General features: G+C 37.0%; 2 protein-coding genes across 2 annotated transcripts; both read left to right on the forward strand.

Annotated features, from left to right (window-relative positions):
• Window positions 361-6,952, forward strand: LOC18774648 (serine hydroxymethyltransferase, mitochondrial). Its single transcript, XM_007204991.2, has 16 exons — window positions 361-870; window positions 974-1,024; window positions 1,138-1,224; window positions 1,533-1,654; window positions 1,773-1,849; window positions 2,817-2,941; window positions 3,269-3,361; window positions 3,809-3,901; window positions 4,073-4,270; window positions 4,364-4,468; window positions 5,071-5,136; window positions 5,646-5,723; window positions 5,953-6,064; window positions 6,157-6,267; window positions 6,427-6,585; window positions 6,748-6,952. The coding sequence occupies exons 1-15, from the start codon at window positions 781-783 to the stop codon at window positions 6,570-6,572; spliced, it is 1,554 nt and encodes a 517-aa protein (XP_007205053.1). The 5' UTR covers window positions 361-780; the 3' UTR covers window positions 6,573-6,585; window positions 6,748-6,952.
• On the forward strand, window positions 7,883-15,279 carry LOC18772053 (probable cytosolic oligopeptidase A). The gene is made up of 17 exons (XM_007208296.2): window positions 7,883-8,341; window positions 8,547-8,714; window positions 8,867-8,990; window positions 9,383-9,459; window positions 9,997-10,140; window positions 10,228-10,458; window positions 10,521-10,611; window positions 10,802-10,923; window positions 11,235-11,342; window positions 11,444-11,689; window positions 12,383-12,528; window positions 12,885-13,002; window positions 13,730-13,889; window positions 13,995-14,026; window positions 14,193-14,258; window positions 14,543-14,614; window positions 14,925-15,279. The coding sequence occupies exons 1-17, from the start codon at window positions 7,928-7,930 to the stop codon at window positions 15,006-15,008; spliced, it is 2,403 nt and encodes an 800-aa protein (XP_007208358.1). The 5' UTR covers window positions 7,883-7,927; the 3' UTR covers window positions 15,009-15,279.

A 15,641-nucleotide genomic window follows, 5' to 3' on the forward strand; every position in this document is an offset into this window, starting at 1 on the left:
CTTAGCTAGGGCAACGGGTGGAAACACAAATTACTATTTGCAAGGGCAACCACTATTCACGTGAATAGTGGCTGCCCTAGCTCCACCCTTGCCATGGCTAAGGGCAAATGGGTGGAGTTGCTCTTACATCTCACAAATTGAACATAAAGTCAAATTTAACTCACCTTGAATAAGGGGGCGCCTGAGCCGAAACCTCGAATTTGTTGATATGATTAACGTTCGTTGAAACTTGAAATGTATGGTCCAAATTACTCTACCATATAAGAAAATAACTTTGGCAAAATAATATTTACTCTCGTAAGTTTACCTCAACCTATATAACCACCTCGGCGAAAATGACATTTGAGTTGGTGAAGTCCTCTCTCTCCTGGATGAACAATTCAAAAGCTTCGGTGGCCAAATTTGTCTCACAAAATACACAAAACCCGATCAGGCCATATCTGCAAGAGTCCCTTTGTGGCTGAGAAATGAGAACTTTGGATAGGCCTTTCATGGATGGCTTTGGTCTCATATCTCTCTCTCATACACCAATTCATTTTCCCACATAATTGAGTTACAAGTTTACAAAAGCACCAATCTTTGTAGTTGATAATGAAATCTAAACTCTGAAGCTATAGACAAAACAGGTGTCGAACTGAGCAACCAACCATGATAAGCCCACCTAGGAGAGCAAGGACAAAAGCCACCATAATTCAAAAACCACAAAGGGAAAAATCACTACCACCAAAACCTCACCCACGCAACTGAACCCAGAAGCCAAAGAGCGAGAGAAAACTCAGCATGGCAATGGCATTGGCGCTTCGCAGGCTTTCCTCTTCTGGGGACAAGCCCATTCGCCCTCTCTTCAATGCCACCTCTCATTATTACATGGTTCTTTCTACTTTTTCTCTTGTTTTGTGTTGTTGGGTTCTTTGCTGTCGTTGAATGCCTGATAATTTTACCACTTTCCCACTTACTTGTTTTCATTTTACAGTCATCTTTGCCCAATGAAGCTGTCTACGACAAGGAGAAGCCCGGTGTCACAGTAAGTTCCCATTATAACCAGTTTTTAATCTGACTTGGGTTTTTGGCTTTGTGTTTTTGTGTGTTGATGTGGTTTGTTTCTAAATAGTAAAGCATGAACTTTATATCTTACAGTGGCCTAAGCAACTGAATGCTCCACTGGAGGCTGTGGATCCCGAAATTGCAGACATCATTGAACACGAGAAAACCAGGCAATGGAAGGTATGCTGTTACTGTGTAATCAAAATCAAGACTTTGGTATGAACAATGATTGTTAGAATGGACAATGATGTGGTTTGATGCCTATTTTTCAGTGAACAATTATACTTGTGAATAGTGCTTTCTTTTAGTAGTCTATGTTGACAATTTTATCTAGGCCACAATTGAGAAAATTTTATCTCTTTCCATTTTCTATGATTTTGTGGTGGGAATTTAAATGATGGAAACAAGTTTCTCTTCAGCATGATATCAAGTTTTGGTATGTTGTTTAACTTCATCTCTTATTAGAATTCTTTGTTGTATTTCTGAAGGGGCTAGAGCTGATACCCTCAGAGAACTTCACATCGCTGTCTGTGATGCAAGCAGTTGGGTCAGTGATGACCAACAAATACAGTGAAGGATACCCCGGTGCTAGATACTATGGAGGAAATGAGTATGTGAAATCTTCCCAACTGTTCCCTTTGATTGAAAGCAGGGTGTTTACATAGTCAACTCTTTATGTTTTATTTTGGGCTAGAAACTAATTAAGAAATAACTCTTCAAATTCTCAGGTTCATTGACATGGCAGAATCTTTATGCCAAAAGCGTGCTCTGGAAGCATTTCGGTTAGATCCAGCAAAATGGGGAGGTAACTTCATATGGCATAACTCATGAACAGCCTCCAGCTATTTGTTACAATGTCCAAAAGTAAGCATACGGGCAGTATGCATCTCAACATTCACCAGGACCATATTTTCACATTCACAGGCCACTTTTCGAACATCTACTATATGATTCAGGATGACATCTATATGAACAGCCTCCAGCTATTTGTTACTATATGATTCCAAAATTAGGCATGGGATGTCTTGGAAGATCAATGGAGTTGGTTTCAGAAGATAAAACTTACACAAAAAACTTCCTACCATCATCCCGAAATTGCATCTTAGTCCTCAACACAACTTCTAGCTTTATCTTCCTATCACATATCTCCTATGACTATTTTTAGCAACTGTGTGAATGAACTTACCATTCTTATCACCTTCCTGGAGCCACTGAACGTATCAGTTGCAAGAAGTTAGTAAAAGCTGGAGAATACTATAATGTAGGTAGTAATTGGAGATGAGTGTTTGCTTGGGGTTGAAGATTGGATGGCTTATGTTTAGCTAATATACAGTTGCCTGTGCTAAGTGTGTCAAAATAGAAATTTGTTTCTGTCCAATTTTACAGAAACAAGATTAGAAATATTCTACAGACTAGGATTAGGTAGAAGATTAAAGGTTGAAGTGACAATTGAAGAAGAGGAAGAGGATTGTGTAGCCATAAGAAACTGAGAAGATGACGGAGAGATAGGAGGTGTGAGAAGAAAAGAGGCAGAGAGCAAAATCCATGAAGAATTACCATGAAAAATATATATGGAGTAGGGTTAGCCTCTGTATTTATAATCAGTATTGTCTTGCTGTACTAGAGTCTGATGTATTAAATAAGTTGAGCACAAACCAAGTCCCCTAACTCAAGTCAATCAAATCCCTGAATAGTTGGTTTAGCAATATCTAATATATGTTAACCGCATAGAAGCTTTCTTTTTTACATGATGTCATCTTCCTATATTGCAGTCAACGTGCAGCCTTTATCAGGGTCTCCAGCTAATTTCCAGGTTTACACTGCATTGTTAAAACCTCATGATAGAATCATGGCACTTGATCTTCCTCATGGTGGACATCTTTCTCATGGCTATCAGGTAATTACAACTTCCGGTGAGCAGTTTCTGCTGTGATTAAATGTCTAATCAGTCTATGATCAGTGTTCATCTGTTTTGATTCTAAACATAAGGGTGTACTTGAAAATATTTCCTCTGTTCTGTTGTAACATCTGCAGATTCTTTTTTCTCTAGAAACTTGAAATAGCTGCACTAGAATAGTATCACTGTTCTTGTAACATCTATTGACTTTGAAGAAAGTTGAACCTCATGCCGTTTATAATTTTTCAATTTTTGTTACTTCAATACTTGACAGTAACTACATTCCTCTTAAATTTCTTGTTTTTTTGTTTTTTTGGTAATGTGCAGACTGACACTAAAAAGATATCTGCTGTGTCGATCTTTTTTGAAACAATGCCATACAGATTGAATGAGAGCACTGGCTATATTGACTACGACCAGGTAGCTTAGAAGTTTTCTTGTTATGTTGATTCTTGGGGTACAACTCATTTTTTCATTGTTACTTTGTTGCCAAGTTCCTACTTCAGAAATGCCTTAAACTACCTTTATTTTTTAGCCTTGGCATGACAGAGGAATTTATGAAGATCAATAAAGACCAAATAATAACACAGTGCAAATTCAAACCTATTAGTTAAACCTGTAGGCTGTAGGATTAGTAAACTGTCAGCTTTTGATACATTATCAAAAGACCAAAAAAGACATTATCAAAAACTTATTGCTGAAATATTGTAATGGATTATTTAAACCACAACATTCTGTTGAAAGGTTACCAAGATGAAATCTATCTTATTCTTATTATTCTTGCTCGTCATATAGAAACTTTATGTTTAAATTTATCTACCTGTGCAAGTAGAAGCTTCATCTGACAAGAGTAACCATGATTTGCAGTTGGAGAAAAGTGCCACGCTATTTCGGCCAAAATTAATAGTTGCTGGTGCTAGTGCCTATGCACGTCTGTATGACTATGCACATATTCGCAAGGTAAGCTTGTTTGGATTTGAATAATAATAATAGAAAGAAAAAACTCAAAAGAAAATCCTTACACCTCTTTTCTTGAGAAAACTAGAACTAGGAAGAACTATAATTTCCTTTGGAATTTGATTTCATGTGATGGTGGAAAAGTCCAAGATTTACCTTTTAAGTACTTGACAGGTATGCAACAATCAGAAAGCAATATTGTTGGCAGATATGGCACACATCAGTGGGTTGGTTGCAGCTGGTGTCATCCCATCACCTTTCGAGTATGCGGATGTGGTGACCACCACAACGCACAAGTCGCTTCGTGGCCCTCGTGGAGCCATGATTTTCTTCAGGAAGGGGGTAAAAGAGATTAACAAACAGGGGAAAGAGGTGAGTTTTCCAAGATCACAGTTCGAACTTATTTATTTTTACCTTTTAAGCTGCAGTTTACTAAACTCACCCAATGTTTATACTTTCCTGAAGGTGCTGTATGACTACGAAGACAAAATCAATCAAGCTGTCTTTCCTGGGCTTCAAGGTGGCCCGCACAACCACACAATTACTGGTTTGGCAGTTGCATTGAAACAGGTGTACATGCTGATTATGATAACCAGGAATTTAATTTTTATTTTCTTTGTAGAAGTTAATTCCTTTGTTAATGCGGTATATTTAATTATTTATGGCAATAAATGATCTGTAGTAGTTATTGTTGATGTTGAGAATAGGGGTTTCTTATGCATCTTGAGTTGAGTCTCAGCTCCCCGCCCGTGCAAATATCTTATGGAACTCAGGTGGCCAAGACAGTATTTATCTATACAGATCAGAAACTGAAATACCTTATATTGTCTTATGGAACTGACACATACTCTGTCAAACTGCAAATTTTGTTTGAAGTACTTGCTTTACTTTTCTGTGACCACTGAATTAGAAAAAAAATGTGGAAGTTCCTATTTGCAAATGGTCCGATGTAAGATATGCATGGTTTACTGGCTACATCCAAAGCAATTTTAAGGAAGTATTAACTCTCTTGGCCTTTAACATCCATGGCCAATTCAGACCTTACCCTTTTACCCTCACACTCTCATTCCCCCAGTTCTTTCATAAAATTACCAATGATACTTGAGAATTTTACTTTTCAAGTTCTGTTGAAATCTTATTGGTCATATTTTCTGATTCTTGTTTAAATGTAGGCTACTACACCAGAGTACAAAGCTTATCAAGAGCAAGTTCTCAGCAATTGCTCAAGATTTGCACAGGTATCATATTCTGAGATGTAAGAATCTTTGTTTTTGAGACAAGATCTTAAATTTATATATATATATACAGTTATTCTCTTATCCGGATGTCCGCATATTATTATCGTGTGGATGCTATTGTAAACAGACAGGAAAGCAGGGAGGGGTAGTACAAAATACATGGCGTCCAGATGTCCGCATAGGAGAATTTATATATATCAGTTATTCTCTTATCCGGATATCCGCACATTATTATTGTGTGGATGCTATTGTAAACAGGCAGGAAAATAGGGAGGGGTAGTACAAAATACATGGCGTCCGCACGATAATAATGTCCGGATGTCAACGTATGAGAATTTCTGTACATATATATTTCAAAAGGAAAAGAGAGATAGAGATAACAGCTTCAGACATTTCCTTTTGTTCACCTATGCTAGAATTTTCCTTGATATAATGTTCTCTTGTTAAGACATAGGTCTATAATTTACTTCCAGCATTCTAATAGCTAAAAATTGGAAAAAAATATGCAGTCTTTGGTTGAGAAGGGCTACGAACTTGTCTCTGGCGGAACTGAGAACCATTTAGTTTTGGTGAATTTGAAGAACAAGGTAACAGAACTTTTCTTTTTTTTGTAATACTGTATAGAGAAGCTTCTGGGTTTCAAAAATTTGTTTGTGCAATCATCTAAGTCTACCACTTAGTTGTGCTTTATAGTCAGAGAAATTTTGAAACTACCAATCTGGGCTGTTGACTCCATGTAATAGTGTACCATACAGTTTTTCTATCATGAAAGATGCAGTGACAGCACTGTCTGTTTGTTAAAACCTCATTTTCCAGGGTATTGATGGCTCCAGGGTCGAAAAAGTGTTAGAAGCTGTTCACATTGCAGCCAACAAGAACACTGTTCCTGGAGATGTGTCTGCCATGGTTCCTGGCGGCATCAGGATGGGTAAAGGCTTCTCATAATTTTGGTTCTTCTTACACTCTTTTTCTTTCATAAAATTTCAGTAACCTTACTCGGTGATTTTTCTGAAACTTCAGGAACCCCAGCTCTAACCTCTAGGGGATTTGTTGAGGAGGATTTCGCTAAAGTTGCAGATTTTTTTGATGCTGCTGTGAAGTTAGCAGTGAAGATCAAGGGGGAAGCCCAAGGTTCCTAAACTATTTGATATCATAAATGTCATGCTCACCAAGCTTTTGTTTGTCCAGTTGTCATTCATATACAAGTGGTATCTAATAGTTGGCTGTTGATAATCCTGGTGTTTGCATGGGCTAATATGGAACTGCGTTTCCTTCGTTTCTGTATACCAGGAACAAAGTTGAAGGACTTTGTGGCCGCACTGCCCGCCCCTCACTTCCAATCTGAAATTGCAAAGCTCCGACATGATGTCGAGGAGTATGCTAAGCAATTTCCCACAATTGGGTTTGAGAAGGAAACCTTGAAGTACAAGAACTGAAGAACAATGTTAGGTATGAGATTACCTGAATACTATTCAAGTCATATATATTTGCAGATTACGCCTTGTGCTTTAATTCAAGCAACTAACTTGAAACATTGAACCACAACTTTGCACTTTAATTGAAGCAAGTCCACAGGCATGTCATGTGTTTTAATTTATCTTTGTGGAACAGGCACGGTAAGCAGTCATCAACGGACTTTTCTTGGTTGAGAAAGCAGAAGGATCGTACGTCAATATGAAGAGATATACTGTATTTAAATTCAGCAAACCTTGATTCGGATCCTGGTGAATGTATATAGATGTACTAGTTGAAACTTTGTAATGCAATAAACCTGCCTTGATTTAATACCCAAACAAAACCAAAAAAAAAAAAAAAAGCTATCACCATGAGGCGATCTCACAACCCAAGAGATGATAATCAACTAAAGTAAACAAGTTTTACAGATAATGAACTGTTCATTATCAAAAGTACCTTGGCCAACTGTTCTAACTCACGTCTATGTTTTTCTATTTATGAATCTTAAGTGTATATTGCAAGTCAAAAGATCTTAAGTTATATTTCCAATGAGACTGCCTAAACTATGAAATGTAAAAACATATATCATATACATTTGAACAATAACAATTTCAAAGAATAAATCTGAAATGTTGGTTTAGTAAGCATCTACAATGGACTTCCTAAACTACCTCTTTAGATAAAATTTAGGGAGGAAGTAAGAAAACCCACCTCCAACCATGCTCCCTATTCAGCTCCTAAAATAGAGAGATCTCTAGGAGCTCTTAAATTTGAGAGAAAATGAACTCGTGGTGACTTCTTATAATTTAATGCTACCCTATTTATTGAATATTTTAAAACCTTTAATCAATATTGTCTATATATATAATTTATTTATTTATTTTTATAGAGATGGACCATTTATATTGAATTAAAATATAATTCTAGCATTTATGACTCTCTAAATTAGAGAGTATGATTGAAGTTGAAATTTTATAGAGAGCTCATAAAATAACTTTGTGTGTTTTTAGTTAAATTTTAACTAAAAAATAGAGAACATGATTGTAGTTAAAATAAATATAGAACATAATGAAATCTGAGAAGTTCCTCTTATTTCAAACATAAAAGATTCATCAAATTTCTTTCCTTGATTTCATGAGCTCTTACCACTAAACTATGGACGGTTGACACAATTCCCATTCTAATTAAAGTGTGCCCAATTAAAAACTTTTCAGTCAGAATCCGAATTTACAAAGCAACTTCCATTACTGGTGTGCCATTTTTCCACATAAAAAAAAACAAAATGAAGCATATCTTAAACCTCAAATGCACAAACGAAAGAGATAAAAAAACAGAAATGAGGCATATCTTAAAGCTCCACGTACGAAAGAGAGCCCTGTTGGCTTCTCTTCTTATATTCAACATGCTCATGGCTACTCGCGTCATTCTCTCTCGTTCAGTCCACCCTCTCCTCCTAAAGCGCACTCCTTTCCTCCATTTTGCCCCTAAACATCTACCCAAATCCCAGTCTTGTCCCCTCTGGTCTTCTTCCTTCTCCTTCTGCCTCAGACTCCACAAATCCGCCACTACCAATCCTTCACTCGCTTCTCGCCCTTGTTCTTCCCTATCTGCAACTGCAATGGCCTCCTCTGCTTCTGTAGACGAAGCTTTCGGAACCAATCCTCTTCTCCAAGACTTTGACTTCCCTCCCTTCGATGTCGTCGATGCCAAGCACGTGCGACCTGGGATTCGCGCTCTCTTGAAGAAACTGGTACGATTTTCATTCCAGTTTCAAAAAAATTCATTTTGTTTTTATTTTTATCGTATTTGAGTTTCTGGGATTTTATGATTTTCTTCGTTTTTCTGTATTTTGGCTATTTGTTTTGTATTGGTTTCTGGGTTCTTCGTGTTTTTTCTTATTGGGTTCTGGTTTTTTCTGGGTTTGGATTTGATGGTTTCCATGGTGGGGTTTAAAGGAGGGTGATTTGGAGGAATTAGAGCGTACGGTGGAGCCCACCTGGCCGAAGTTGGTCGTGCCGCTGGAGAAGATCGTTGACCGATTAACTGTGGTTTGGGGGTTAGTCGACCACCTCAAGTCTGTTAAGGACTCCTTGGAGCTTCGTTCTGCTATTGAAGAAGTCCAAGTATGGATTTTGTTTTCAGAAATTTTGCTTCTGTGCCTCGTCTGTTCTTGAAGTTCCATTTTTGTTTTTATTTTGAATCACTTTTTGTGGTCCCTGAATTGGCTTCTTTGTTTTGATTTTTCTTTGGGTTCTTTTTCGGTGGTGCTCTGCAGCCAGAGAAAGTTAAGTTTCAGCTTAGGTTGGGGCAAAGTAAACCAATTTACAATGCATTTAAAGCTATTCTAGAATCTCCTGATTGGCAGACGCTGACTGAGGCCCGCAAACGTATAGTTGAAAGTGAGTATTCATATATTTTGTACCATGTAAAAGTTGAATCTACAAGGAATACGGGGGTTCACGACCTTTTCATTGGTTTTTCTATTCTAAAGTAATTGTGATGTTTGATGAATTATACCTGTACCAGTGAGCCTTGCTATATTTTACACTTGAAAAAGGATGGCTTGCAATTGGTGCTTGAACTGGACACAGGACTTAAAGCCGTGTGCAAAACTTGTTATTTCCTCAATGCGTGTTTTGTAGAAGGCTTAGTTACAATTTTACAAGCTAACAAAATTAACATCTTTGCATCCTGCTTAAACATTATCCATGCAAAGTGTGGTTTTCCTTTTACCTTTACGTTTTTGTCTATGCTTGTCTTGTCTGACATTTCTCTTATTGTGCTTGTGCAGGCCAAATAAAGGAGGCAGTTTTGTGTGGTGTTTCTCTAGAGGATGATAAAAGAGACAAGTTTAACAAAATTGAACAGGTGTGCTTTAATAAATTTATTAAGCTAGTACTGTAGCAGTCTTTTTGAACGTCATCCTCCATTGTGTCTTTGAATTCTTTTTTTTATTTTTATTTTTTATTTTTATTTTTATAAATCTTGGAAGAAGGTTGTTATCCATGTATGGTAACTCAGGTTTTGGCATCACTATATGAGTTGCTACCGCTACAACCGCATGCTAACTTATGCCATATTATTCCTTGGATACATAGTTTCATATGGGCTTGTATGAGCATTGCTTACCCCTTTCTTATATATTTGGAGGGGGAGGAGGGGGTTGGGGGCAATTGTTTGACTTAATCTATATCAGAAAACTTCTGCTCTGCCTTTTCTTCGTATTTTTTATTTGTAGTTTATTTATTTATTTAATTTTTTTGGGCCTTTCCCTTCAATTTGGAAATATCGGATATGAGTTAATATCTATTTAATTCGAGTAAGGCTAACAAATAGGTTTTGATGATGATATTCTCATTTTAGTTCGGCTTTACCTTTACTTGATTTTGGCATTTCTATTTGCAGGAACTAGAAAGACTGTCTCACAAATTTCAAGAGAATGTTTTGGATGCCACAAAGAAGTTTGAAAAGCTAGTTACTGATAAGAATGAAATTGAAGGATTGCCAGCCACTGCTCTGGGAATGGCAGCACAAACAGCGCTGTCAAAGGTATTCCAATTGTACCCTGACGAGTTTTCTTTAGACTTGTTATTTATCTTACTTAGTATCATCTGTTGCATCTGTGTATCTCATCAGGGGCATGAAAATGCAACTGCTGAGAATGGGCCTTGGATAATTACATTGGATGGCCCAAGTTTTCTCTCCGTTATGCAACATGCTCGAAACCGGTCTTTGCGTGAGGAAATATACCGTGCTTACGTAACTCGTGCATCCAGTGGAGATATGGATAATACTGCTATCATTGACTCAATTTTGAAGCTTAGGTTGGAAAAGGCCAAGCTTCTGAATTACAATAACTATGCTGAGGTGCGTCTATTCATTTTAAACACACTTTCTTATGATAGGCTTGCTGAGATATAATGTATCAGGTAAGCATGGCAACCAAAATGGCTACTGTTGAAAAAGCAGAAGAGCTCCTAGAAAAGCTTCGAAGTGCTTCCTGGAATGCTGCAGTTCAAGGTAGGTTATTGACAGCTCCTACTTTATGGAAAGTTATTTCTATGATTTTTAAATAGAGTTTATCATTCTTTGTTAGCTTTCAAAAAAAAAAAGGAGGAGAATGAAGATAATTTTTAATGAAAATATATTCAGCAAAAAGTCTTTTATGTTAGAAAACATACTGACGTTTTTATTTATTATATCCTTGTAGATATGGAAGATCTTAAGAATTTCTCCAAAAGTAAAGATGCTCCAGAAGCTTATGATTTGAATCACTGGGACACCAGCTTCTGGAGTGAGAGGCTTCGTGAGTCTAAATTTGACATCAATGAGGTTCTCTCTCTCTCTCTCTCTCTCTCTCTCTCTCTCTGCTCGTATGTGTGTTGTGTGCAACTTCTAATCTTCATCTGTTTGGAATTACATGTGTAACATCAAATGGTGTAATTAGTACCTACTACTCTCATTCACTTCATTAAATCTTTTGTTGTCACTTTTGTGTGACAGCATTTATTAATGAAACATAATTGGAGATTGTCAAACTCTTTCTTTCTTGTTTTAAATTTTTGTGTGCTATCATTTTCCCATTAATTTAAGGCCACCGTTTTTGTTCGCAAGACTTATATTCCTGCCTTTGTATTCTACAGGAAGAATTGCGTCCATATTTCTCCTTGCCCAAGGTCATGGATGGCCTATTTAACCTAGCAAATATTCTTTTTGGAATTAATGTTGAACCGGCTGATGGTCTAGCTCCGGTATGTATGCTTTTTGGAATTGCTATATTTTGGTTCATTTAATGAAGATATGAATTTGCATCCTGTACTCATATACAAATATATACACACACGTCTCTCAGGTTTGGAACAATGATGTTAGATTCTATCGCATCAAAGATTCTTCTGGGAGTCCCATTGCGTACTTTTATTTCGATCCATATACTCGTCCATCAGAGAAAAAGGGAGGTGCATGGATGGATGAAGTTCTTGCTAGGAGTCATGTCTTGTCACGTGATGGTGCCTCTGCGAGGTTGCCTGTGGCACATATGGTGTGCAATCAAACACCACCAGTGGGAAACAAGCCCAGTCTTATGACCTTCCACGAGGTAAATTGAATTACATTCATTTTTAGCTTACTGGCCATGACCAAAAGCTAGAGTAATTAGAAGGGGAGCGAAAGTTAAGGGGTTCAGGGGATGGTTAAGTGGGAATGAAAAAGGAATGTGCCTACTTTTGAGGCCCATCATTTTTTTTTTTTGAGGAGATCAAGCCCATCTTTTCACTTCCTCCTGTATCGGAGCTATATGAAAGTTGGATGATATAGATTACAGAAAGTGTGTTTCATAGATCCAAGGATGTATTACGGATCCCCCATTCAGATTGAGATGCACTGATCAGAGTCCATCCATCTAGTGGTTGGAGTGACTTTATTAATTCAGGCTCAGCATGAGTAAGTGTCGATTGGTTTATGTGAAGGCCTTCGTATCCAATCAACACATGCCCAATTTTAAATAATATTTTCAGAAACACTTTTACTATTGATGTTGTGACTGGCTTGGTCTGAGGAATGCATGCAAGTATTGCCAAGTCTAGGCTTGTGCTATTGCTGGCAACAAGTCCTATTCTTCTACTTGTAGAATGTAAATGAGTATTTTTTTTTAAGTTGATATAATCAACTAGTAAAAAGGCTCTGAATTTCTTTATAGAAAGAAAATCTGGGAAATTTTGGGTGGGGCACTGAATGCCCCATGTTTGTATATTTTTGTCTTACAGTCATGAAATAGTGATTATTTTTGCAGGTAGAGACTGTCTTCCATGAATTTGGTCATGCACTTCAGCATATGCTGACTAAGCAAGATGAGGGTCTCGTTGCTGGTATTCGGGGAATAGAATGGGATGCTGTAGAATTACCCTCTCAGTTCATGGAAAACTGGTGTTACCATAGGTAATCTTGTCTGCTAAAATCCTTTGAACTATTATGCTTCGAATCTTCTAGATTTACCTCTCAAATGACAGACCTTTATACTGATTGTATCAAAGAGGGAGATGGGGAAAGGGATACATGTATGAAATATATAGTTGCTCTATCATCTCATCACGCACTTGCCCTTTGTTTCTCAAATTACTTACCTTTATACTGATTATGTCAAATTTGCGTGCTATGCCTTAAAACTTTATATATGTGGGCATTCTGTCCTAAAACCTAGAGCCGATTTCCCTTCCATGCTGTATCAAGTGACAGTAGGATCCTATGTTCTTTGTCTCAGTATTAATGATTTATTTCTTGAATTGGTGCTGTAGAGACACTTTAATGAGCATTGCAAAACATTATGAAACTGGGGAGACTCTTCCAGAAGAAACATATAAAAAGCTTCTCGCTGCTAGGACTTTCCGTGCAGGCTCCCTAAGCCTTCGGCAGGTCAGTTCAGTATCTTGGTGTTACTTTTTCCAGACATCGTGTTGGCTTTTTATGTTGTTCTATTCTTGTACTTTTGATATAAATATTACTTGGTTTTACTTTTATTGACGATGTAAATCTGGATTCTTTGTTGGGTTTTGTCTTGCTTATCCTTGTGCTATACGGAAGTATTGTTTGTTCTCCATGAAGGATGTCTTTCTTGTGGTGTTATACTGAGGTTATGTCAACTTTTGCGCATTCTGGCATCTTGAAGACTTTATGACAAACATCTTGTCAAATGTTTGAATCCGACATTCTTGTGCAACTTTATTATAACTATAGAATGTTCCAACTTTGAAGTAAAATGTATCTGTAAATTTCGGTAAACCAAACTAAGATAGGCAAGAGACAATCAAAGAGATAAAGAATTGCATTTATTGATATACAATTACGTGCAAAAGTAAGAAAAAATAATAAAAGCTGAACATTTAAATACAGACAAAAACCTAATAAAGGTGATACAAATTCTAAACTACTCGTAGTGAAATAAGAAAATGCCTAATAGAAGTTCTTTATTGTAGATAAGATTCATAGCATTTATGCTCTTTGTTGTATATTAATTTTTGAATGATTTTCACTACATATATTTGCTTTTTATGGTAGTAATTTGCCTGTATTATCCATAGTTTCAGGAAGTCAACTGTATTCATATACATGACAGTTTTTGTCTTTGATTTGCATATTGCAGATAAGATTTGCAAGTGTAGATCTGAAGTTGCACACAGATTACAAACCTGGTGGATCAGAATCCATCTTCGATGTTGATCGCAGGGTTAGTGAACGAACACAAGTGATCCCTCCACTTCCAGAAGACAGGTTCCTTTGTGGTTTCAGCCATATATTTGCAGGTTTGCTTCTATTTTCTTACTTTCAACTTCTCAGCAGTGTTCTAATTTTTAACTCCATTTGACCTTAAATGTTTATCTGTGTATTGCTTTTTCTGTGAATATTAGGTGGATATGCAGCTGGGTACTACAGTTACAAGGTATTTCTTGTTCCTTATCAAGTCAGTCCCTGGCTTGAGTTTATTGAGTGGTCAAAGTATTTGTAATATTTTATCATATCCCTATGATTTGTGGCCTTGCTTTGTATTTTTAGTTGTCCATTTCCTATGGAATTTTATTTTGAGTTGAAATTGCTCTATTTTTCAGTGGGCTGAGGTGTTGTCTGCTGATGCCTTCTCTGCATTTGAGGATGCTGGATTGGATGACAGCAAGGTAAGCTGGAAACAGCTGTGCATAAGAACTTGTCAAGTTTTGCAACTTACATTGTGTAACAGGGAGTAATAATTCATGAATAGATTATGCATCATCTCCCCGTCGCTCCTTGTTGATTTTTTATATTTATCGTATCCCGTGAAAGTCATGCGGCTTTGCTCACCTCATGGGTTTTTTACATGCTTGAACACACAATGACGTTGGACTTGGCTCATCAAACATATCAAGCCATCTGCCTTCTTTTCACGTTTGATCTATTCACATGATGTTTAATCTTGCAACAGGCTGTTAAAGAAACTGGACACAAGTTCAGAGAAACCATCCTTGCTCTTGGAGGCGGGAAACCACCACTAGAGGTTAGACAAACTATATTCCTTACGGCATGCATACCTTTTCATGATTTCCTTATATTTTTTTCCCCACAATTTGTTTGTGGGAAAAGCTTTATTTGGTTTCAACTATCTCTGCTTTGTAATGAAATAATATATGGCTTTGTCCATAATCGTTCTAGTGCTTAACCAAGCTTTTGGATCCGTTAATCGTCGTTCTTTTCTGTCAATCATTATAAGTGCTCTTAAAGAGCATACTGATTTAGATTTCTTTAATCTTATATCCAGTACCCTCCTCCTAAGTTTCTTTCTGAATGTTTTGATTGTTTGTTTCCAGGTTTTCGTGGAATTCCGGGGTCGTGAACCTTCACCAGAGCCATTGCTCAGGCACAATGGACTATTAGCCACGGCTTCTGCATGAACTAAGATGAATTACGATGAATTATAATGTTTACTTGGCCTTTGATTTATTTTTGGTTCTGCTTGGAGTTGAAAGGCATCATGTGGCCAGAAAAAGAAATGAGTTCAAATGTATCAATTGTCCCAAACCCATTGTAAGGGGGGTCTTTTGCGTCAATGACTAAATGATGTTGTATGAAGCGTCATTCATCTCAATAAGATTGCTTGTCCGAGAACTTGAAAATAACTCGACGAAAAAAGAAATGTAACAGAGGAATGAGGATCGGGACGTCTTTTTCGTTTGTTTCTTCCTAACGTACAGACCTTCCGAAGAATTTACCATGGTGAGAATTAAAAAAATAACTACAATTAATGAAAAAAATTAGTTGCAATCAATGTATTCAGTTGATACTTTTGATATAAGCAATATTGAGTGAGATGGAAATCAAACTTTGGATTTTGGTGTGGAGATAAACGCTCGTAATCACTTTAGGCACAAACCCCTTGTGAAATAACAATAATTGTTTTTTGCACTTGACACACCACAATGTGTTTTAAACTAGTACTTTGTTAAGGTAATTATTATTCAAACTCTCATTTTGTCATCCTACGCTTCAAACTTAATGTAAGCAGTGTCAGCTTACACACAAATGCG

This window comes from Prunus persica, chromosome G6, assembly GCF_000346465.2.
Source record: "Prunus persica cultivar Lovell chromosome G6, Prunus_persica_NCBIv2, whole genome shotgun sequence".
NCBI classification, from domain to species: Eukaryota; Viridiplantae; Streptophyta; class Magnoliopsida; order Rosales; family Rosaceae; genus Prunus; species Prunus persica.